The sequence below is a fragment of the Mastacembelus armatus genome, chromosome 12 (genome assembly GCF_900324485.2).
Source record: "Mastacembelus armatus chromosome 12, fMasArm1.2, whole genome shotgun sequence".
Taxonomy (NCBI): Eukaryota; Metazoa; Chordata; class Actinopteri; order Synbranchiformes; family Mastacembelidae; genus Mastacembelus; species Mastacembelus armatus.
The window spans coordinates 15,198,839-15,222,598 of NC_046644.1; the positions used below are offsets into that span (position 1 = coordinate 15,198,839).

Below are 23,760 nucleotides of genomic sequence, written 5' to 3' on the forward strand. Positions count from 1 at the left end.
CAACAAACGTGCCAATGCCAAACATTCTACTAAAAGAAACCGGCATTTTAGTTCTTGCTGCGACATGAGGTACGTAAATTAACCAGAACTCACATAACACTACGATTATCCAGTGTGTTGAAGTCATTTAAACCCGTATACATCTTGACTTTGGTACATTTCGCAGGAAATGTCTGCTCCCTGCCAGTTAACATTAACTGTTAGCCTCTCTGCTAGCTGCTGTTAGCAAACAAGCTAGCCGCTATTCTTAAGCTAGCTAGTTAAATTTACCATTTTTATTAACGCTGTTGTGTTAAATGTTGTAAGGGCTTGTTGTGTAGTTATACTGTGAGCACTAAATGTGACTACTCACACCATACCTGCCTGATACCCTCAGCTCCTCTTGCCACACAAACTATCGACGTGTGGTTAAATGTTTGATATTGCTGGTTGTATTTCAGCTTCTGTCGACTGTCTAGTAATTTAATTAGCGGCAATAAAATCTAAATACTTTTTGATATATTCCCCAAAAAGTAACGACACGTCACCACTAAATTTACATGTCATCTGAGGGTGCTAGCTGTGTTTGGTGAAACAGCTATGTGCTATATTTGTAATAGCTAGTATCCAAAATACTACGTATTGGGTTTTTAAGAGTAGCTAATAAAGCATAAACCTCATTCTGATACATACATTGGGCACCATGTCCAAGAAAAAGTAGTCTGAACAACCTGCCTGCAACAAACAGTAAAAGTGCATGTTATCAGAAACACTGTACATATTTTTTAAAGGGTGAATTAAATGTAAAATGCCCCCCAACCACCTGCACATCAAATAGTCTCCTTTACATTCCTCCCTCTTATTCCCCAACCCTCAACTTCTTGAAAAGTGGTGAATGCAATGTAACATTAGCAATCCACTGTGCAGAAAGTAAGAATTGGTTAGGTAATCACCCTGAAGTTGCAGTATCTTCACCTAAGAGTGATGCCTTTAGCAGCATTAAGTGTAGTTGCTGTGTGTAATATATTCCCAAATAAATGTACTCAAAGTATATAAAGGAATGCACTCAACACTCATATACAATATGTAGGAAAATATGTGATTGATTATAACTTGAAATTGAAATGCAAACTGTTTGACTCCTGTGTGTCGTCCACTCCAATGGTCACTTCTCCCAGCTGTAATAAGTCGCCTTTAAAAAGATATAGCCCCAGGAGTCTCCAGAAATATTGGTGGCAAAGCAAACCCAGACCGACACCTGACACCAATGGAAGTCAGCAGTAGAAAGTGGAAGACGCCACAGTATATGGTCACCAGTATTTCAGGAACATCTGTTGAGGTGTGGACACCAGTATTTTTTTTTTTTTTTTTTTTTTTTTTTTATATAACAGTCCAATTTGGACAAGAGAGAATTGGAGGAGTGGGCTCAACATTTGGCTCACAAAGGGTGGGGGTAGAACACAGACTATGAGGCAGAACAGAGCAAATAGCAGGCAGCTGATCTCACTCAGGTTTATAGTGTGTTATTTTAAAACTCGGGAGGAGGTCCACGGCTGCTCTCGGCCTTGGCCGGAGAATCCTCCACGTGTGTCCTGTTGAAAGTGGGTGAAGTAATCCAGCATGACAGCAGTGGGTTCTTACGAGTGAATACCCATCTTCTGTACCTTTATGCCTGGTGTTGCATGCTGGCTGCCTAGTGGGAGTCCTTTTTGAATGGTAGAGACAAACAACTCTATAGAAAAACACAGAAATTATGTTTTTCAGTTTGTACTCAGTGGAGTTGTGTAGTTGTGCAAAACATCTCTGTTGTTAAATTATTGACCATCTCTCTCTCCATTTGTTCCTCATCAATAAAATATCATAGGCTGGGGATGTTATGTTTCACATCTGTCTTTGATTAAAGTGGATATTACTAAATTCCTACATATTTTGAGAATCCAAGTTGGCTCAAAGATTAAGTCTATTCACAAGTCAAGAACAGAATTGGAGCAAGCCTTCGGTGACCAGTGCATATGACTGGATGTTTTTTGCTTTTATATCTGAGAGGACTAGTGATGAGGGGGCGATACACTGAGTCTTTTCAGTTTCAGAAGCATAGCTTGAAAGAGACAGTGCATCATCTGTAAGGTGTGGGTGGAGCCCTGGCTTCTGGCCGCCTGCTCTCAGTTTCTCTGCTCTCTGCTAGAGACTAATCGACCTTTGTGGTTTTTCATCAGACTCCGCAATAGGTAAGATTCATTTATGGGATTGATTGCAAGGTTTTTTTGTGCAGTGTGCTGTTTTAGCTTGTCCCAGGTTCTCACATTTGATTCCATTCTTTGCCGAATGAGTGAAGGGGAAGTGACACTAAAACGAGGTTTACTCAACATATCTGCTTAGCCGGCAGTGCACCCACCACTAGTTTCTCTTTTTTTCTCCACTGAAGCCAGTAGATTGTTATTGCACAGAGTTGTGGTTTTTATTTCAAATTGTGAGTTATTCTTGCATGATGCAGTTAGAATTTTATTTATTTATTACTGATAGAGATTGGTGATAACTCACTATTTAAGAATTATTTGTATTAAGGATTATTTCCTTTGTTTATGACCCAACTGGTGCCAAAATTGTTGCATCAAAATATCACAGCTCTAATGATTACACTAATGAGAATAACTTTAATCTGACCATTCGTAATGGTATGCATTTTGTGGAATGGTAGCGTAAGTAAAACATTAATAAAGATGTTTGGCTCAGTGGTATCAACAATAGAGCAACTAATTTGCAACCATTTTAATTAAAATATAAAGGTATTGCTCTATAAATTACTGTAATTATTGCTGCATTCCCCAGCTGCCACTGTCTTTATGAGGTTTACAGATTCCTCTTCTCTCTCTTGTCTCTTACAGGTGTTGTGTCCTGTAGCCAGCTATGGCACCAGGGGATGTGGTGCCAGACCATGCCAAGCAGGTGAAGTCCAAGGAGAAGCGGCCTGGAAATAGGGCATCGAAAGCAGACTGTGAGCCTGATGGGTCTTTTGTCTTTGAGGCTCATGAGGCTTGGAAGGATTTCCATAACTCCCTCCGACATTTCTATGAGGTGGGGGAGCTCTGTGATGTCACACTGAAGGTAGGTCACTCTGTCTGGATACTTCTATCTGTTTATCTCTTCAGTACTATTAACAATAAGGGAATGGTGAGTTTATTAGTAATGTATGCTTGTGTGCCTTGTTGCCTGTTTTTAAAATGTAATTTGGGTTTGTCTCTTGTTGTAGGTTGGCAATAGGTTAATACCATGCCACAAGCTAGTGTTGGCTTGTGTTATACCTTATTTCAGGTATTTGATTTTTATCTTTTTTTAACTAGACCTATAATAATAATAATTTTGATTTACTAGTGGATGTTGAGTCACCATGTTGATTAAATGAAACCTGTTGGTCTGTAGCTGTGTTTTCATATTGCCATATTGCCTGTCTTCAGTCTGAGAAATTGTTGTTCCTGTCTCTAAGTGTGCACTTCTCCCTCAGGGCCATGTTCCTGTCAGAGATGTCAGAGGCTAAGCAGGAACTGATAGAAATCAAGGACTTTGATGGTGATGCTATTCAGGACCTGGTGCATTTTGCCTACTCCTCCAAACTCACATTGACAGTGGACAATGTCCAGCCACTGCTCTATGCTGCCTGCATTCTTCAGGTAAAGACATATGAAGGCACACAATCATAAAGCAGCACAGGCATGTTGTTCTCCTACATTAGCATTAAGTTCTGCATTTTAAATGACAGCTTAGATGTAGTGATGCTCACACCTCAAATGTTATGAGAGAAATGAAATCTACTTTGTTACATACTGCCTCATACTGCATGTATAAAATGCTTTTATTACTGTGTGAATCTTTTAGGTGGAGTTGGTGGCAAGAGCCTGCTGTGAGTACATGAAGGCCCACTTTCACCCCACCAACTGTCTCGCAGTTCGTACCTTTGCTGAGAGCCACAATCGTGTGGACCTGATGGACATGGCCGACCGCTACGCCTGCGAACACTTCACTGAGGTTGTTGAGTGTGAGGACTTCACATCTGTGTCGCCCCAGCACTTGCGCACACTGCTGTCCTCTAGTGACCTCAATATCCACTCAGAGACACAGGTGTACAATGCAGCAGTGAAATGGCTGAAAGCAAACCCACAGCACCACAAGGCCTGGCTGGACCAGATCATGTCTCAGGTTTGTTAGATCTTGATCTTGAGCTGAATGCTGGCTATTTATGTTGGATGTCCACATGTTTTTGATCTGTGCTTGTTTACAGCTTCATCTAATTACCTTCACAAGTGCAATACACTGCATGTTGGTGTCTCCTTCAGGTGCGCCTCCCCCTGCTCCCTATAGACTTCCTGACTGGAACAGTGGCTAAGGACGAGATGATTAAAGGTAATCTGAGTTGTCGTGACCTGATGGATGAAGCCAGGAACTACCACCTCCACCTCAGCAACAAAGTGGTGCCAGACTTTGAGTATTCAGTCCGCACTATACCTCGGAAACACACAGCAGGTACTACTTTTATGGCGGTGTTGGTTTTGGAGCAGAATTTATGGTATTTGGAGCAATGAGCACTTTTTCTTATCATCCTAAAAAACATATAGCAGCTTACAAGAAATGAAATGTCTTTCATGTTTTGTAATAGGCACAGTCTCTTTTTCATAACATAAAGTATGATCTGTACTAGTTTATGTTCTTTCCTCCCATTTCCTCAGGGGTTTTGTTCTGTGTGGGGGGCCGGGGTGGTTCTGGCGACCCATTTCGCAGCATTGAGTGCTACTCCATCACAAAGAACAGCTGGTTTTTCGGCCCTGAAATGAACAGCAGGCGGCGTCACGTGGGTGTCATATCTGTAGGAGGTGAGGAGGTTATATATAACGACTCTATAGAAAATAAAAGGTAGAGCATGGAGAGGTGAACAGTAAGGATTAAAAATTAAACACAAGGAATTATAATGAGAGATATTTAATAATATGTTGCTTTTTATGTAAATGTGGCAAATGTATACTCAATATTTGAGTTTTGATCAGATAAGTCAAATGAAATCAGCATTTAAGTGAATGCAAAGGGAATACAGTGTGACTTGAAACATGTCAACAACTCAAAAAAGTTGTAATTGTTTTGGTGTGACACTATTATTTGTTTGTTCACATGAGCTTCATATATGTTTGGTTTAGGCAAAGTATATGCTGTCGGAGGCCATGATGGCAATGAACATTTGGGTAACATGGAAATGTTTGACCCTCTCACCAACAAGTGGATGATGAAAGCCTCGATGAACACTAAGAGGTACATGGCACTACAATATAGTGAATCTCAAAGGTTCTTTTGAGAGGAGAGAGTGCTCTTGCACTAAAGCAGACTGGTAGATCTAAAAACACCAGTACTGGTAGTATTTGCTAATTCAGCTGTTGCAGCTGTAAAGGTCAAGGTCATTTTATAAACCCACTGTGAAGCGGCTGTGGCACTAAATTCTGAGGGCCTGTTGGATAATCTAAGTATCAGATCTACTAAGCTGGACAATCTTATTCTTTCCAGTGCACTGTTTAATATACAGTGCATCTATTTATTATACTAAGAGTGTTGAGTAATAGGCACAGTTATAGTATAGTGCTCAGCCCGTTGCCTGAAGAGCAAAAAAGAATTCCAAATACTTCTCAGGAGGGGTATAGCCCTGGCAGCACTTGGTGGTCCTATCTATGCTATTGGAGGTCTGGATGACAACTCCTGCTTCAATGACGTGGAGCGCTATGACATTGAAAGTGACTGCTGGAGTGCTGTGGCTCCAATGAACACACCCAGAGGAGGAGTGGGATCTGTGGCACTGGGGGTAAGACGAAAGACGAAAACCCAATCAATAGTAATTGATAAGTTATACCTACACTTCACTCCTTTATGTCATTCTTTCCAGAGTTATGTGTATGCAGTGGGAGGCAACGATGGCGTGGCATCACTTTCCAGTGTGGAGCGGTTTAACCCCCACCTCAACAAATGGACAGAGGTCAGCGAGATGGGCCAACGACGGGCTGGAAATGGAGTCAGCAAACTCAATGGCTGCCTCTATGTAGTAGGTGAGGGGACTAAATAAAACCAAAAACAGTTCTCAGTCCAGTTCTCTTCGTTTAGTGCCATGATACTATTTGTCATATACAACAGTATCGTGATGTTTCTTTGTCCACAGTCGCTTTTACAGCAGTGATTGAAATTAGACTGTCAATTGACAGTCATTATTTTACTGATGGCTTTTTTTTTTTTATAAACCCGTATCACATGCCTGAAGTCCACACCCTGCAATTTTAAACATAAACGTGTGAATCAGGAAAGACAAAAGTTCATGTTTTGTAAAGTTCTCAGGTAACTGATTTACAGATTGTCAGTATGAGTTTTTTTATTGTGCCACTTCAATTAGAAGTCATTCTAGGATTTAAACTTGAAATCTTTTTCTCTTGTGCCTGCTTCTTTACAAACCACACAATCTAATTCAGAAAACGGAGGGTTAACAGTTGTTATACCTGAGCATGTTGTTTTTATATGTATCCTGATTATTTTATCGGTTGTATTATTACATATCTGAATTTCCTGTTTGAACACCATTAATTTTTTTCCACAAAAAAACTGTTCTCTAAAACTACCTCTACTGTAATTTTCTAAAGGTGGTTTTGATGACAACTCACCCCTGAGTTCTGTAGAGCGCTTTGACCCACGAATGCATCGTTGGGAGTATGTGTCTGAGCTGACCACACCGCGCGGTGGTGTCGGCGTTGCCACTGTCATGGGAAGAGTGTTTGCAGTTGGTGGCCACAATGGGAACATCTACTTGAACACAGTGGAGGCTTTTGAGCCTCGAATGAACAGGTGAGGAGGACATAAAAACAGCTTGGTGGTTGTCGTGCAAATGTTGAAACCTTTCAATACTTTTGAATAAACAGGTCAATGTAAGGAACTCTGTTGCTAATAGACAGCCAATAGTATACAATTTGACAGTACAGCTTCCTTTTAAAAAAGCTACAAAGATAGAAAACAAATATATATAACAAAGCAAATATTTCAGTTTAAAAATAGTCATTCTGCAGCACAATCAAAATTATGTAGCGTGAACATTAACCTGGGGGAACAGTTAGGACCTTTTTAATTTTTAAAATGATTACTAATCTCTCATTTAAGATTTTAAGATTTTAATGTTTTTATAAGCTGTTTCCCTTTGCTTCTCCTGTGATTTGTGCCTGTCTGCTGCTCAGATGGGAGCTGGTGGGTTCAGTGTCTCACTGTCGGGCCGGAGCTGGAGTGGCCGTTTGTTTGTCTCACGTCAGCCAGATCAGGGACGTGGGCCAGGGCTCCAGTAACGTGGTCAACTGCATGTGACCGCCCCTCCACTTTTACCAGATGACTGACTCAGGTCACCAGCAGATCAAATCATTGCACATTCACACAACACAAAGCACACAGCCAGTGTGATTATACCCAGCACTGTTTCTGCTGTCAACACTGTCTGAACATCAGCCTCAACCCGATTCAGGCTCATGTTCAGATGACCCATGGTGACTGAGAAATTGTAGGAAGATATTACTGACTTGAACTAATCTGAAGTCTTCTTTGACAGTATGATGCATTCAAGACACTTTTTTTGACTCCTGTTGGTGTTTGCAAACATCGTTGTAGTATTTTGTACTGTATTTTTTTGGTTTGATTGCCTTGACATAGTTTTGGCTTTTTAAGGGAAAATAGTAGCTGAGCCTTGAATTTAATACTAACCTCTAGAGAATGAGAGGTGAGTTCAAATTCAGAACTACGAGGTCAACCATGCACATAAGGAAGATGAACTGTGTATTGGACCAGTATGAAAGCATTTCAAGACAGCCTGGATTACTTTTTGACTGCATAGTTTGCATTGACCAGGGATGTGACAAATCAGCAGTTTTTATATTGGCTTCAACAAGCTTGGAGAAGTGTGTCTGTTTCATTGACAGTTTGACTTTGAAGGTGAATTTCTGAACTTTTTTTTCTCAGCAGTTCAGCTGATTATGCAAGAACAATTCTAGCTGAGATTTGCCTGTAAATGTGTTAGAACAATCATTTAAGGCTGTTTGGGGCAAATCAGTCATTGGTTAGGAAGTGACACTCAGTCAGGTCAGGTAAGTTAACTGGTACAAGTGTGTCAGCCATTAAAAGCTGTAGATGCAAATTCAGTTTAACCACCTGTTGAATCCCAAGTCCTTGCTTATACCTCGACCTCAGAATTGAGAAAGGTACCCGAGAGGTAAGGAATAATCAGTGATATGGTGCACCTTTCCAGTTCTTTTTCAGTTTACATAATTGTATACAGATCTGTTCACACTGACAGGAACAGATTCTCAAGGCAGGATAGCGATAGCTAAATTGTCAGAAGTCCGAGTGAGAGCGCTATCATATGTGTATGAGATTCAGCTGAGATTTGTTTTTGCAGATTGTTCCGTTATATTTTAATATATGGGCATTTTTGTATAATAAAATAGGTGTATCTTTTGATTTTTCTTTCCTATACTATCTAATCCATTGCTGTGCACTATTTTCCTAGAATAGATGTGAAGTCTGAGTATATTTTTGTCCTAAATGGAAGAATTTTGATGTTTATTGTGTTTTAAGCTTGAAAATGTTTATTTAACTGACTTATCTAAGAATAATTTAATAATGTCTGGCAACAGCTTTGTTTTGAGAATAGCCTGACAGTGATGGTTTTGAAAGAGAAATGCTATATACAGTTTATACTGGACATATACAAATTATTGCACAGTTTGCGTCATACCGGTATTAATACTATCAGCTGTTTTTACTCCAGAAGTGAAGTCGCCAACTTTGTTAGCAAATGAGCCAGGTAGTCTTTTGTAAGCTTCACTGTACTTTGTGATGTTCTTCCTCCTATTGACTGCTTCCATATTGTGCTTTTTATTTACATGGTATTGGTATGAATTGCTATAATAAAGATATGTAAAGTTAATTAGAAGGGATTCCTCTGACTTTTTTTTTTTTTTTTTTTTAACTTTTCTGTAACACCTTAATACCTTTATGAAATTTAGCTTCCAGTCAGTGCTAACTCTAAGCACTTTAAGAAAACACTTGGTTATGAAGGTTTCTCTTAACATGCACATAAGGCTTTAAACTAAAGTTTCTTTCAAAGATTCTTTTTTTTTTCCTGGTTGACTTTTCTACACACTTGGCCTGTATTTTCTTTTCTTCTTAATGAGGATTCATAAATTATACTGTTGAGAAAAGTAAACACTCAAGTGAACGATAATCTTAGAGTTTTGTTGATACAGATTGCTGAACAATATAACAAATGAGAATTTGATTTAAAATTTACATTTTATTGTTTTGTAACATCCTATTAAAGTTAAAAAGTAACTGTTTAAGGCAGAGGTTTAGCACTTTAGTCAAATTTATTGGCAGCTCACATGTGCTTGTTGTAAACTGTCTTCTGGACTTTGTGATTTTGCTGTGTCAGATGTGATTTCCACCTTTTTATCATCAGTGTATCAATGAGGTCATTAAAGTGTTGCACACATTATTTACAATGAGTTTTTGCAGCACATTATGTACTGGTTGATATGAATTCTTGCGCCAGGTACCAAATATATAATTCTGTCAAATTGTCATTCAGTTAAAAAGAGCAGAATTGTAATGTTTTGATCAGGTGAGTACATTTATTTATATAATAAATCAAAATACAAAAAAATATATATTCAGCAACAATAAAATATTGATACAATAATTCCAATAGCTGATTGGTAGTTAAACAATCTTGCATTGTCAAATTGAAGTTTGTTGTCAATAATTGTTAAAAGTAAATGTTTTATCCTTAATATTTCACATAATGGAATCAAATCACGTCTGTTTACAGGTTGTAATGCAGAGAATCAGAGAAGAGGTCGGGTGTCATCTGTGTTTTACTGCTTTCAATCTTTGAACCCTGGATGGATGCTGAAAAGACGGGAACCCAACAGAAGATGCTCAGATGTCTTGATTACCTGGAGCTAGAACACATCGCAAACACAGCCAGGCCAGGGGGGACGTTTGGAGGAAAACAGAAAACTATTAGGATGCGTAGAAACACACCTTATGAGCTGCACACAGAAAAGTAAAAATGAACACAAGACAACAAATGCTTCTGAAGCTGCTCAGCTTTGCTGCTATTCTTGCTTCTGGTAAGTCTATAATGTTTTGATCACATTTTTTTCCAGCTCTTGGGTAAATACTTTGGATATTTAATATGGGAATTTAAGATTTTACTGACCATGGGAAGGTTAAAGCATCCTCAAAGATACAAGTGCATCAACCACCAAACAGAACCAGCTCAACTGTGGAACGAAGCCTGTGCTTTTGACCTTCGAGGTAAAACAGCTGTGCAGGACATTATCTGTTGCAGCTTCAAAGGAATAAAGAAAAGTGCGTGAAGCGTATGATGCCTGGAATGGACAGGAATCATGTGAACCAGAATCTTCTCCCTTTTAATTTCTTGTTTCGTTCCTTTCCTACTTCGGAGAGAATGAAATGGGCTCTCAACTCTGCCATACAGGTAGTAGTTTATCTGAACAAAATATCAGCATGAATTTTTAAATACTGTTTACAACTAACTCTGAGTAATGCTCTAATAAAGTCAACTTCCTAAACATCACATCTTAAAATGTGATAGAGACTGTAGACCTGCATACTTTACTGTCGTGTCTTTACACTTTTGTATCCACAAAAAAGATGGTTTATACTAAAATGATTTAACTGGCAGAAGTTTGTATTATATTTTGTGTCCGTAGAAATAAAAATGGTAGTGAGGAGTGCGTTTGTCTTCAGGGTGCTGATAGAAGGTTTTCACTGTCTGGTGTAAGATGATTTTGCTGCCTGGTGCCACATGGTAGAATTGAATTCTTTTTATCTTCTTTGCATTTTGTAAAAGAGGTTTTCTAGTGATCTGTTGACCCGTTATGAATGTGTGCACAACATGTGACTGCATAATTTCTGTGAAGTTGTTAAAGTCAAACATTACCCAAAGATTTGTGTGAGGTGCTGACCGTTGACTGACATGGCTGGACTGGATCATGCGACTTTTATGGTCGATGCAAATTCAATGGAGACTGATCAGTCTATGACCATTAACATCAACTGGGCTGTTTTAGTGCCATCAACCAATGATGACTGAAAGAAAATTTGCCATGTGTCTTGTAATCTGTGTAATCATGCATTAATTTAACATACCTTATATTTAATACTGTTATTAACAGGCTTCTGCATTTTGTATGTATTTACTGGACCATTAAACCATTAATTTTGCCTGTCTTCACTCTACTCATCTGTTTTTAATTCAAAGTATAATGCGTTGGTTGTATTTTCAGGCTACTGCCAGTGTAAGCCAGGCTGGAGGGAGTTTGAGAGCAAATGTTACTATTTCTCAAGAGAAACGAAGAATTGGATGGAGGCTAATGCAATTTGTTTGGAGCAGAACAGCAACCTGATGAGCATTCAGAGCATTAACGAGAGGGTGAGACACAAAAACACACAGGATTTGATAAATGTTTTCATTTCATGCTGTGTTGACATACTTTTATTTATTATTTCCAGTTGTGGGTGAGGACACAAATCGCCACAGATATCTACTGGATTGGCCTGAATGATCGGGTCACAGAAGGTGTCTGGGAGTGGACTGATGGGAGTCCTTTAATACCATACCTATTGTATGTAATACTGTTAAAATTCACAGGAATACCAATTCATTAAAGCTGAGCTTGAGTAAAAGTTTAATAATTGTGTACTCAAGGATTTGTTATTCCACTTTTCCCATCGTTTTCAGATACTGGTTGCCAGGACAGCCTGACAACTGGGGTGATGAGCCTGGAGAGGACTGTGGTCAGGTTGTAGGAGATAGGTCTGGGCAGTGGAATGATGAAGGCTGCAATGTAAACAGAAGATATATCTGCAAGTACATCAACTGTAAGACTTTTTATTTTATTTTGTGAGGCTTTAGAGCTACGCTCTTTACATTCTTCCTTTTACCTTCTATTTTTCCATTTTTATGCTATCTGTGTAAGTTATAAGGCAATTACATTCGTTTTATCATCTTCCCAGCCCCTCAGGCAACATAAATGACATATAACTTTAAGTGGAATAATACTATTTGTCTGTATGCACCAATAAATGCTCTGATAATATGAATTTATGCAAAACCTGTTTGCCCTTCAGCCAATCCTAGCCCACAATGTGACTTAGCCAATGGCTGGACACAGTATGGTTCAAACTGCTACAAGCTAAAAGCAGACACAAGGAAGAGTTGGGCAGCAGCCAGATATGACTGTGTGCAGGACGGAGGGGACCTGGTCTCCATTGCCTCAGCAGGAGAAGAGCAGTACGTCACAGGCACAATGGACTCCTCATGGTCTGACCTCTGGATTGGACTTTCCACACTGGTGAGAAGACGCCCACCTGCTTTCCTCTTATTTAGCTTTTGTATGAAGTTCAACTATGTGAATGTAGCTTTGTTTCCCAGAAATGCAACAAGATTTCATGTCAAGTTGAAGTGGGAAACAGCCAGTTTACCTGGTCTGATGCTTTGTCAGTGGGCTTTACAAACTGGGCCGAGGATGAACCTACACCGTAAGTATCAGACCATATACATGACATGCACCTTTAGGCTGTGATTTCACACACCGGTCTCTAAACTACTGGGTTCACCAACAGTGATACACAGACTGGATCATGTGCGGCAATAATCAAAGACGCATCTGCTGAATTTGGGAAATGGAAGTCTCACGTGTGCAGATATGAGCGTCCTTACATGTGTAAACGACCACTCAACAGTAAGCTGGTTTGACACTACACAAAGAGGATCAGAGTTCCAGTCATTATGCCTTTATTGTCATTATAAAAAGTGTAATCATGTTTATGTGGTTATTTACTTTTTCTGCTTTAACCTTTTCCTGATGTTCCTTGTTTCCACACGTGCAGCCATCTGCCCACCTGGCTGGTTGAGCTTCGCTGGCAGTTGTTACTGGTTGGTCAGTAATCTCAACCTCCTGACCACCTGGCATGAAGCCCTCACCAGGTGCTCTGACCTTGGGGCCCACCTGCTGATTATAAATAGGTAGGGATTAACAAATATTTTGTGTTTATGTGTAACTTTTGAAAGATGACATAGCACAATCATAACCAAAAGTAGCCTTGTTCATGTGGTTTTGCTGATAATACCTCAGTTGCTTTAGTGACCAGTAGCTTATGCTGGTTTATTATTATTATTATTATGCTGATTTTCATTCTCCTTTCATCTCTATTTTGGTCTCCACCAACTTCAGACAGGATTGTCTGGCTCTTTAGCTGCACCAGGTGGTTTTTAACCTTGTTGTCAGCTGCCTGCTATGGGCTGAAAAACCAAAACAATGAGCTACAGAGGTGAAAAAGCTCAGTAGCTGAGCAAGATTGCAGTTATCTCTTAATGATTATGAGCAACACCGTTCACACAGTCATTTAATCCATGGTACCGTAAAATGCATTGATTAATACAGCTTTAAAAATGAATTATATTTCAGGTTACAGTTTTTACACATCAGTGTTTATGGTTATACCTAAACTCCCTGCTGCATTTAATCTCACAGAGGAAGTTGCGTGTGAGTACAGTTAAATATCTTATCTGCGATGTTTGTCCTGTTCCTCATGCTCAGTCAAGAAGAACAGTTCTTCATAAATGGATACCTTCCAGACTTCCACCAAGTGGACATTCCTGACATCTGGATTGGACTATCAGGTGTGTTACTATGTAAAACAAGACAAATAATAGTGCCTTGTTAAGTTTACAGTAAATGACAAATGCACGTTATACTCATTTTCCATCTTATGATGTTACCAGATAAGGACCAGGATGGGAATTTCAAATGGGTTGATAGAACTGACATCCAGTTTTCCAACTATGGTCCTGGTTGGCCCAGAAACACTGTGGGTCTCTGGGACTGTGGACAGATCTTCACAGGTAAGACATGCACTCTGTCAGTCTGGATCAAAACTGAGACATTCATAACTTTTTGGGTTAAGACCAACATCTGCTGAGCTCATGTTTTCCTCCAGGAAATTATGAAGGCAAATGGGAAACAACCAACTGCTTCAAGAGCCTGGGTTACATTTGTGAGATGACAGGTGGACAGAATCCAAAACCAACTGCAGCTCCTGGTTAGTCAGACTACTGATCCTGTTCTACATGCTGTCTAGTTAAAGATATCTTGATAACCTTTGAATTGTTTGCTTCAGATTCCCACTGTGAACATGGATATTTGTTGTATGGGGACTTCTGCTATCGTTTTGAGACCGAGGTGTCAAAAAACTGGCTTGATGCTGAGGATGACTGTAAAGCACAACAGGCTCACCTGGTCAGCTTCCACTCAGAGGAAGAGCTGAGTTTCTTAACAGGTGAGTAGTAAAGAAAGCAGATCAAACTATGATGTTGTAAATGGAAAGATGTTGTTTGAAATTCAGATGGACTTGATGTTTTTTAACCTGCAGCTCACATGCCAGCGGAAGCCTGGGTTGGATTGAATGATCGCAATGTTGAAAACCATTTTGAATACACAGATGGAACTCCTGCAGTGAGTGACAAAACCAGATTAATATCAGCCAATTTGATGCAGCACAGTAATTCATGCTTTTGTTACAAAGTGTAAAAGTGTCTAAAGGTGTCGTACACATCCTCATAATAGCAAATATTTGCTCCAGTTTATTAAACAAAATGCTGCAGTTGGACTATGAAGACGCACATTAAGAATCTGTGCTGTTTTTGTCTTGATCTCAGGACCTCCTCCCATGGGCACCCAACCAGCCAGACAACTGGCAGGATAACGAGGACTGTGTGCACCTCAGAGGGATGACTCACCATGAAGCCGGGAAACTCAATGATGATTTCTGCTCCACCTCAAAGGAATATATCTGCAAAAAAGGTCTAATATGCTCATTTTTTTATTCTTTCATTCCTCAGACTCCCCAAGTTATATTCATACTGTGTTTTGTGGTTATTCTTTTTTGCCTCTCCCTAGCCAAGGGACAAGGACCTCCTCCACAGCCCCCAACATCTGGACCAGGTTAACTTTATTACTACATTTCAATCGTGGTGTGTCTTCATCTAGATATGTGCATGTATGAACTGTTGGATTTGTTACAGGGTGGAATGACAAATGTGGTTCGTGGACGTCTGACCCCTTTAATGACTACTGCTACCTGTTTAACTACCTGTCACTGAGGACGTGGGCAGAGGCTCGAGCCGACTGTGTCAACCAGGGAGGAGACCTCGTCAGTATCACTGATCCCATTGAACAGGCGTTTATACAAGGCATGACTTTACTTCAACATAAACTCTGTGACCAACAGGTTCTCAGGGTAAACTGAGCTGCCATGAATTTTCATTCTGCTGTTGCTTCCCAGGTGTGATCGCTCAGAGTCCCACAGGGATCTCTCTGTGGATGGGCGGTCATGACTCTATCACTGAAGGCGGCTGGGAGTGGACTGATGGCTCTCCTTTCAGATACATCCACTGGAACGCAGGTTCAATTAAACCCATTTATATGAGAATGTGTTTAAAAACAACACAAAGGATTTTTTTTTGTCGTCCCAAATAAATCAGTTTCCTTTCTTGGCCTCATCTTCTTTTACAGGTAACCCAGATGATTATTATGGTGAAGACTGCCTGTCTATACTTATTAACAAAGGCCACTGGAATGACGACAACTGTGAGAACAAGCGAGGATACATTTGCAAGCGAAGAGGTGTGATGTACTGGCTGAATTTTTGTTTACACTTGCAGACTGGAAACTAAAGACATTTAGTAAAGTATCGATAAATGTTGCTAACACCAGAAACATGTTTCCTCTCTCAGGAAAAACACCAGAACCCCCTCCACCTCATGATGGTAATGATAATATTTAAATGTTAGATGTTGATTTTCTTATCTTTCTAAAACAACAAAAAGATCAAATGTATTTGCATTAGAATTATGTACAAATAATCAGCAATGAATTTGTTGTCCAGTAAATACTCACGTACAAATACATTTTATTGCAGGTTTTATGACTGCACTGACATGCGGGCCCACACTTGTCCTACACTGTCCACATGAAAGTGTAATTAACATCCAGTCTGCTTTCTACGGACGAAAGAGTGATGACATCTGTCCAGAAGTGGATGGATCAGGAGAAGGTGCTGCACACTGGTCACTACAATCACAGAAGCAAGGATGAAAATGATAGATTGCTGTATTTCTCTAATTTATTGTCATCTGCAATTACCTGTTAATGTGTACAGTCCTTTTACTGGTAACGTTTTTGATTTTTGTATCTAATTGTATCTAAAGCTAATTTTGTTGTATGTTTAACCATGTGCTGTAGGAAGCTGCACAGTGGACGGTGTCCTTCCTAAGATTAGAAAGATGTGTGACAACCATCCCTTTTGCTTTGCGTATGTCAATTTGGAAGTGGACCCCTGTCCCACTGTTTCCAAATATCTCCAGATTGTCTACAGCTGTGAGCAAAAAGGTAGGCTCTTATTTTTATTTTTTTTTCTTCTGCCTGAAATCTCCTAAAATGGCCAATCATCTAATGTTGTTTTGTGATTTGGCTGCTCTCAGTGTGTCTGCACGGTCTGGGTGTCGAGGACGGAAACATCACAGACTCCCAGCTTTCTGCTTCCTCCTCCACTGGTCTCTTCACTCCTGACCAAGCCCGGTTGAAAGGAAACTCCTGCTGGATGCCTTCAGGAAATCGTACGTACTAGCACACAAAATGAAATAATATTTTTATTTACATTATTATGAACAAAGTGGTTTGATTTCTGGCACAAAAAACACCTTCACCTTGATTTAATGTTGGACCTCAAGTTAGCCAAAGGATGTGATGAAGGAGTAATATGACATTAATCTTATACTATATCTAACATCCCCTCTTCCAGCAACTGCAAGCTGGATCCAGGTCAACCTGGGCCAGACCAAAAAGGTAACAGGGATAGTAACCCAGGGTTGTCCTCACAATGACCACTGGCTCACCAAATACAAAATCCAACATAGCATGGATGGAACAAACTGGACTGACTACACAGCTGATGGGCAGGTGAATAAGCAGACTGACACTACAACTCCCACTAAACCTTAACATCACCAGGACCTAGTTCAAAGCCAAACTGTAAAAGATGAAAAACTGATTGTCATTATGGTTTTTCTGTTTAGTTTTTTCTAGGCTCAAGTGACAGAAACACTCCTGAGACCCAGCTGCTTGGTACACCTGTGTCAGCTCAGTACATCCGCATCCTCCCAGTGGAGATCAACGTTCAGGCAGGCCTTCGCTTCGATGTCTTGGGGTGCACGCCCGACTGTAAGAAAACAACTTTGTTACTATAATTCAAGTTACTTATAAATAAATAAATATACTGCTACTACTTCTACAGAATCTGCTGGTGTTATTCTGTGCTTTTACAAATAGACAATAATGCAATTGTGTGATTTAACAGATGCGATTACATGTGCTAACAAGCCCAACTTCAACTTTGCCAATGATAAAATGACGTGAGTAAAATGAAATTATTTTACACAAAGTGATACACCATTTATCATATATTTGTTTTCTCTTGTGTTGGATGATGTTATGTTTGCAGTGCTTCTATTTATCATGCATCTTGATGTATGATCCATGATTCTCATGTGTCTCTCAGTGTCCACTGTCCAGCAGGCTGTGCCAATGCTTTTTACCGAGTGTACGGCACTGCAGTTTATCGTGGGGTATGTGAATACATCGTCTTATCTGTATCGCTACTTTTGTTCAAAAGTAAATATTGTTTTTGATCTTTCTTTTTTTAAAATTAACTGTCTCTCTGCTCTGTGCCGTCGTACACAGGACTCAAATATCTGTGCAGCAGCTATCCATGCTGGGGTGATACTAAATGACATTGGAGGCGACTGCACTTTGTTGAAAGCTGCTGGACAAAACTTCTACACTGGCTCCATCAGGAATGGCATCACCTCATTACAGTAAGTAACTGGTTCTCAAACTACACCCCTCTTTTCTTGAGTAGTACAACAGTCTAGGTGGCCTAATTCAATAACAAATGTAATTTCTACAGATTTACTGGAAACTATGATGTGTCTTACACCTTTGCAGATGGGGGTGAGTTGAGATGTATTTATAATCCTTTTAAATGATTTTCTTTACTTTGAGCAGACAGTTTTTTCCCTCTTTGTATTTAGTTTTCATAATAGTGACTACACTGATTTTATTAATCACTTTAATCCTCTGGTCCTGCAGAGCTGAGATGTTCAGGCCCTGACTGGTACGAGTTTGGAGAGTTCTGCTACAAACCATTTGAAGTCAAAAAGACATGGCACGATGCCCGGAGGGCCTGCAGGGCTTTGGGTGCTGAACTTGTATCCATCCTCTCAATGACAGAGCAGAGCTGGCTGGAAAGCTACTTGTACATGGGTATGGATTTTGAAACCAAGAGGGTGAACATTACATTAGTGATAAAGAAAATAAAAATAAAGTAGAAGACAAGGTAACAGTTAAATTACCTCTTATTCACAGTCACACAAAATATTTATGGAGGCTTCTTCCATTCTGACACTCTTAGCTTGAGTTTAATGTTGATAAAATATGGGACGCTGAATGGCCAGTGTCAATTTATGGGAAAAAAAAGTTGAATCAAGTAATGTAGCCTTTGGGAAAAGGGAAAAGATAGGTAACTCAAGTTTTAATGATGAAGAATGAGAGACATTTTGTATGTGTAAACACATTGATTTATTTCTTTCTAGCCACCAGTGATGTGTGGACTGGTCTGAATGACCTGGGATTGCCTGGTATGTTCTCCTGGTCAAACGAACACATGGTGACCTTCACCTACTGGGCTCCAGGGGAGCCCAACAGTCATGACGGGTTTAGTGAGGACTGTGTTGAGATGCTACATCAGGTGGGATGGATGTCAGAAAGAAGTCAGGCTGCACATATTATTCATTCTTTTTATTGAATTGTAGTCTTTGTATGATCATTTCATTTTCCTGATTGTTCCAGACTGGCCGATGGAATGATGTGTCCTGTACAGAGCTTAATACCTACATATGCAAAAAGCCCAGAGCACATTACCCAGTGCCCTCTGTAAAACCCACCGTGTATGGATGTCCTCAGGTAGGACAAGTGCCAACCAGTTACTTCATGTTGCTTCTTCTTGTAATCGACCATAGACTGAAACACACAAGTTGATGGGTATTTAGACAGAGCTACTGTACAATGCATGTTGGGTATTGGAAAAGTGGGCTGTAATATGTTCATGCCTCTATTGTGTCTCAGGGGTGGGATGCATATGGCTACTCCTGCTACTGGATGGATGAGACCCCCATGAGCTGGTCCGAGGCTAAGGCCTTCTGTAAAGAGCGGGATAGCACCCTGTTGCACATCGGAGACCGGTGAATTGGATGAGAATATAATTATTCTAATAGCTGGAGAGCTTGATCAGTAATGATGATTAATCATCCTGAGATTTGGTTTTTGTACAACACATTTACAGTTAACTCTCTATTCACTGCAGCTATGAACAGGCACATTTTACAGTGGTGCTGTCAGGACAGACTGGTTTGTGGTGGATTGGCCTGCGTGCTCAGGGTGAAACAAGTGGAGGGGTGGACTACATCTGGGACAACAACTTGCCTGTCACCTTCACCCACTGGGACAGAGACCAGCCAGGTAAAGACCTGGTGAAACACTAACTCTCCCATCAGCTGGTCAGGAAAATGAATGCACATCACAAAACACTAGCTTCCTTTTTACCTACAGATAGTGGAGATGGCACTTGTGTGGCTATGACAACTGGACAAATTGGTGGTTTCTGGGATGACAAGCAGTGCTCAGAGAAACACGCCTTCATCTGTGAGAAACCCAGGCCTGACATCACCCCACCCACCACACCCCCAATTCCTCCTCCTGCAAAAGGCTGCGCTGTGGGCTGGACATCCAAGCCTGGCTTCAGAAACTGTTACAAGGTATTTAAGGCAGTGAAATAAACAGCAAAAACCACGATTCTTTGCAAAGGACATTAGATCAGTTGTCAACCTCTCATTGCTGATTAATTGCAGCTTTTTCATGATGTGGACTGGTCCCGGAAGAAGAGCTGGGGAGCAGCACACGAAGACTGTGTCAGCAGAGGAGCAAATCTGGCCAGCATCCACAGTCATGATGAGGAAGCCTTCCTGTCTCAGTATAGTCCAGGCAGCAGCAAGTGGATTGGCCTCAACCACAACCCTACAGAAGGAGGTGGGTGTAATGTGTATTCTATAGAGTGGACTCATGTGGAAGCAAGCTAGGATTCTGATCCACCCACTCTTCCCATATTGTAGGGTATTCTTGGAGTGATGGGTCACCACTTTCCTACACTAACTGGGGTCACGGGGAGCCGAATAACCACGAGGGCCGTGAGAACTGTGTAGAGATGGTGGTCACCAAGAACGGGACCTACTCCTGGTGGAATGATCTCTACTGTGATGCTCACCAGGACTGGATATGTATGATCGCCATGGGCAAGGTTCCTATTGTGCCTCCAGTGCCCCCACCTCCTGTCCCAGGTAAACTGTTTCCACGTTCTAGTACCAAAGCTATTTGAACTTTAATTTAGAGTTAAGGTAGCCCTGGTTTCTGAGGGCAGTTTGCATATTCATAGGTGTAGCAGACAGGCTTTACTTATTTGCTTTAAAAAAAAAAAGGTAATTGTTAAATCCATCCATCCATCAATCCATATTCTTATGCTTTATCTGGAGTGGCAGTAGCCCAAGCAGAGTTTCCCAGGCGTCCTTTTCCCCAGACACTTCCTTTAGCTCAGCGGAGAGACATAATCCCTCCAGCATGTCCTGGGTCTTCACAGGGGCCTCTTCCTGTTTGGACATGCCCAGAACACCTCCCGAGGGAGGCGTCCCAAACAGATGTCCAAGCCATCTCAGCTGGCTCCTCTTGATGTGGAGTTGCAGCGGCTCCAAACTCTTCCCGGGTGACCAAGCTCCTCACCCTTTCTCTGAGGGATCACCCAGCCACCCTGGGAAGGAAGCTCCTTTCAGCCACTTGTAACCAAGATCTTTTCCTTTTGGTCATGACCCAAAGTTCATGACCATAGGTGAGCGTAAGAACGTAGATTGAAATCAAGAGCTTTGACCTTCGGCTCAGCTCTTTCTTTGCCACAACGGCATATCGACCGCATTGCTGCTACCAATGCACCAATCTGTCAATCTCATGTTCCGTTCTTCCCTCACTCATGAACAAGATCCCAAGATACTTAAACTCTTCCACCTGAGGCAGGGTCTCACCACATTGTTCCTCCTGGATCCGAGATTCTACCATCGGCTGGATTCTCCTCTCTAGCACCCTGACAGAGACCTTCCCAGGGAGACTAAGGAGAGTGATACCTCTATAGTTGGAACACACCCTCCAGTCCACTTTCTTAAAAAGAGGGACCACCACCCTGGTCTGCCAATCTATGGGTACTGCCCCTGATCGCCACATGATGTTGCAGAGGCGTGTCAGCCATGACAGCCCAACATCAGCCAGAGACTTGAGATACTCAGGGCGGATCTCATCCACCCCTGGTGTCTTGCCATTGAGGAGTTGCTGAACTCCCTCAGTCACTTCAGCTTGAGTGATGTGCGGATCAGCCTCTGCCTCCTCTATGGAAGATGCGTCGGCGTTGATGGAATCCTCGAAAGATTCCTTCCACCGTCCGACAATATCCCCACCTCCACTGTAAACAGTGTTGGCAGAGCACTGCCTCCCCCTCCTGAGGCGCCGGACGGTTTGCCAGAATTTCCTCAGGGCCGACTGATAGTCCACCTCGCCAAACTCCTCCCATACCCGAGTTTTTGCCCCTGCCACTGCCCGTACTGCAGCATGCATGGTCTGCCAGTACCCATCAGCTGCTTTAGGAGTCCTACAAGCCAGCCAGCCTTGATAGGACTCCTCCTGCAGCTTGACGGCATCCCTTACCTCTGGTGTTTGGTGATTCGCTGCGTCGACGATGGAGGTGAAGAACATTTAAGTAAACTTAAATTTGAAAAAAAAAAAAAAAAAAAAAATCACCTTAGTGTTTGTTTTCTCTGTCGCAACCCTCAGCTCCTGACTGTGGAACCAACGTTGCCTGGAGGAAGAACAGCACCATCTGTTACTACTACAATGACACTGACATAGTGGACTTCCACACAGCTATGCTGCGCTGCTATGCTGAGAAAGCCAGACTTGTTTCCATCCTTAACAACGAAGAACAAGCTTACGTTAATAGCATGGTACCCTTTCCTTGTCGAGGAAATTTACAGCAAAATACCTTGCAATAGCTTTAGGTGAAATATACATGTGTTTTCTTCCAGGTGGGTACAGGGAAAGTCGATACAGCCTGGATCGGAATGAGGATGTCTAGCATGACAAATGAGCAGTTCATGTGCGTATTTCTAAGTGATTGGAATTTATTTGAAGTGAGAATGAATACATTTCCTTATGCTGAGCAGCAGATCAAGATACTGTGTTGAAGATATTAATGGCTGCACAGAAAAAAAAGCAGGTTGACCAGAATGTGACAAAATCTTTTAGATCCTACATTCAAACAAAACTCATCTGGACGTAACGTCGTACATTATGTCAGCCACTAATTCATAATTATTGTACTTATTTCAAAACATGTCACTTCTGAGTTGCAATAAAGTATTTATTTAAAATATAAAGTTTTGTGAATACAACAATCTAGGTTTTTCCTCAGTCTGATGCAAATACAAAAAAGGAATGCCAAGATGTTTTCTGTTTTATCGGCATAGATGGGTGGACCATTCCCCTGTGACTTACACTCACTGGGCTCCAGGGGAACCCAACAATGCCAACGGGGAGGAACAGTGTGTCCAGATGAACAGACATCAAGGTACTAAAGTTCCCTTCATCTGACAATTAAGGACTTATAGACTGAACTGGTTCAACAGTGTTGATACTTACATGGATCTCTGGCTTGTTAAGGTGGATGGAACGACGCCAACTGTGGTCGGGGTGGAGCAGGCTACGTCTGTAAGAAATTCCCTGGAGATGTCCACACCCCTCCTCCACCCACACAGCCATGGACGGGTAACTGCCCTGCAGGTGAGACATACGTTAGAAATAAGAAATTAAACTCTATCCAGTGACGATTCAAAACAGACTCTCACTTGGTCATTCATGTCTTATTATACAATGATGAAGCTGTAACTGTTCTTGATTATACTTTACTTCTAAGCAAACATAAAATATAATGCAGCCTCCTGAACCGCCCCCTCTTTCATCCCTGCCTGCAGGTTGGATGCGTTTCAAAGATAAGTGCTTCATGTTCAAAGGAAAGCACCATGACAATAAAACAAACTGGTTGGATGCCCGAAACTGGTGCAGAGATCAAGGAGCAGATTTGGCAGTTATTGATAATCAATATGAGAATGGTGAGCCTCATCAGATAATCAATATCTAAATGAATACATCTGTTCAGAGTTGTCTTTATAATGTGATCCTGTCCTCCCCTGTAGACTTTGTGTCTAGTTACCTGAGAGACCTGCAGCACCCGACGTGGATTGGTCTGTCAGATCGCGCACATGAAAATCTGTTCACCTGGAGTGACGGGGTCAGCCCAGTGCTGTACACCAACTGGAACGACAAGGAGCCCAACAATGCAGGAGGGGTAAGAATACAAGAACTTTATTATCCCTACACTATGTTTGAAAAGGACACATTAATAGTTCGGTTTAAACGTATTGCTCATTCTCAA

At 41.1% G+C, this 23,760-nt stretch overlaps 2 protein-coding genes across 7 annotated transcripts in view; both read left to right on the forward strand.

Moving 5' to 3' along the window:
* On the forward strand, positions 1–9,528 carry klhl8 (kelch-like family member 8). Of its 4 annotated transcripts, XM_026298344.1 has the most exons (13): positions 25–69; positions 2,026–2,207; positions 2,865–3,084; positions 3,230–3,291; positions 3,482–3,647; positions 3,853–4,173; positions 4,311–4,497; positions 4,701–4,844; positions 5,163–5,274; positions 5,647–5,815; positions 5,897–6,056; positions 6,639–6,840; positions 7,224–9,528. In XM_026298344.1, exons 3-13 carry the CDS (start codon positions 2,887–2,889, stop codon positions 7,345–7,347), a joined length of 1,845 nt encoding a protein of 614 aa, XP_026154129.1. In that variant the 5' UTR covers positions 25–69; positions 2,026–2,207; positions 2,865–2,886; the 3' UTR covers positions 7,348–9,528. The 4 variants fall into 4 exon arrangements, with proteins under 4 accessions (XP_026154127.1, XP_026154129.1, XP_026154128.1 ...); XM_026298342.1 differs by lacking the exon at positions 2,026–2,207 and having other exon boundaries at positions 1–69; XM_026298343.2 differs by lacking the exon at positions 25–69 and having other exon boundaries at positions 1,429–2,207.
* The window catches only part of LOC113125063 (macrophage mannose receptor 1), a 17,986-nt gene continuing 2,406 nt past the window's right edge, over positions 8,181–23,760 (forward strand). For 2 of the 3 annotated variants that reach the window (XM_026298338.1, XM_026298340.1), the window contains exons 1-42: positions 8,181–8,242; positions 9,860–10,163; positions 11,346–11,491; positions 11,572–11,684; positions 11,801–11,940; positions 12,190–12,413; positions 12,494–12,600; positions 12,685–12,803; positions 12,952–13,087; positions 13,662–13,744; positions 13,847–13,966; positions 14,062–14,163; positions 14,242–14,400; positions 14,494–14,576; positions 14,780–15,065; positions 15,146–15,313; positions 15,406–15,525; positions 15,636–15,746; positions 15,857–15,889; positions 16,042–16,176; positions 16,365–16,511; positions 16,604–16,738; positions 16,924–17,081; positions 17,198–17,342; positions 17,479–17,533; positions 17,680–17,746; positions 17,862–17,995; positions 18,088–18,131; positions 18,270–18,443; positions 18,773–18,927; positions 19,029–19,142; positions 19,305–19,420; positions 19,543–19,697; positions 19,788–19,993; positions 20,087–20,264; positions 20,348–20,572; positions 22,104–22,273; positions 22,355–22,425; positions 22,796–22,896; positions 22,989–23,108; positions 23,300–23,437; positions 23,522–23,673. In XM_026298338.1, coding sequence (XP_026154123.1) covers positions 10,103–10,163; positions 11,346–11,491; positions 11,572–11,684; positions 11,801–11,940; positions 12,190–12,413; positions 12,494–12,600; positions 12,685–12,803; positions 12,952–13,087; positions 13,662–13,744; positions 13,847–13,966; positions 14,062–14,163; positions 14,242–14,400; positions 14,494–14,576; positions 14,780–15,065; positions 15,146–15,313; positions 15,406–15,525; positions 15,636–15,746; positions 15,857–15,889; positions 16,042–16,176; positions 16,365–16,511; positions 16,604–16,738; positions 16,924–17,081; positions 17,198–17,342; positions 17,479–17,533; positions 17,680–17,746; positions 17,862–17,995; positions 18,088–18,131; positions 18,270–18,443; positions 18,773–18,927; positions 19,029–19,142; positions 19,305–19,420; positions 19,543–19,697; positions 19,788–19,993; positions 20,087–20,264; positions 20,348–20,572; positions 22,104–22,273; positions 22,355–22,425; positions 22,796–22,896; positions 22,989–23,108; positions 23,300–23,437; positions 23,522–23,673 — 5,406 coding nt within the window. In that variant the 5' untranslated portion in view covers positions 8,181–8,242; positions 9,860–10,102. The remainder of the gene's footprint in view (positions 8,243–9,859; positions 10,164–11,345; positions 11,492–11,571; positions 11,685–11,800; positions 11,941–12,189; positions 12,414–12,493; positions 12,601–12,684; positions 12,804–12,951; positions 13,088–13,661; positions 13,745–13,846; positions 13,967–14,061; positions 14,164–14,241; positions 14,401–14,493; positions 14,577–14,779; positions 15,066–15,145; positions 15,314–15,405; positions 15,526–15,635; positions 15,747–15,856; positions 15,890–16,041; positions 16,177–16,364; positions 16,512–16,603; positions 16,739–16,923; positions 17,082–17,197; positions 17,343–17,478; positions 17,534–17,679; positions 17,747–17,861; positions 17,996–18,087; positions 18,132–18,269; positions 18,444–18,772; positions 18,928–19,028; positions 19,143–19,304; positions 19,421–19,542; positions 19,698–19,787; positions 19,994–20,086; positions 20,265–20,347; positions 20,573–22,103; positions 22,274–22,354; positions 22,426–22,795; positions 22,897–22,988; positions 23,109–23,299; positions 23,438–23,521; positions 23,674–23,760) is intronic. The other variant, XM_026298339.1, reaches the window with a different exon arrangement.

Bases quoted from the DNA above. Each gene is read 5' to 3' on its own strand.
- klhl8 (XM_026298342.1), top strand. From the start codon at position 2,887: ATGGCACCAGGGGATGTGGTGCCAGACCATGCCAAGCAGGTGAAGTCC. The intron at 4,174-4,310 runs GTTTGTTAGATC...TGTCTCCTTCAG, and splicing joins TGGACCAGATCATGTCTCAG to GTGCGCCTCCCCCTGCTCCC. The intron at 4,845-5,162 runs GTGAGGAGGTTA...TGTTTGGTTTAG, and splicing joins GGGTGTCATATCTGTAGGAG to GCAAAGTATATGCTGTCGGA.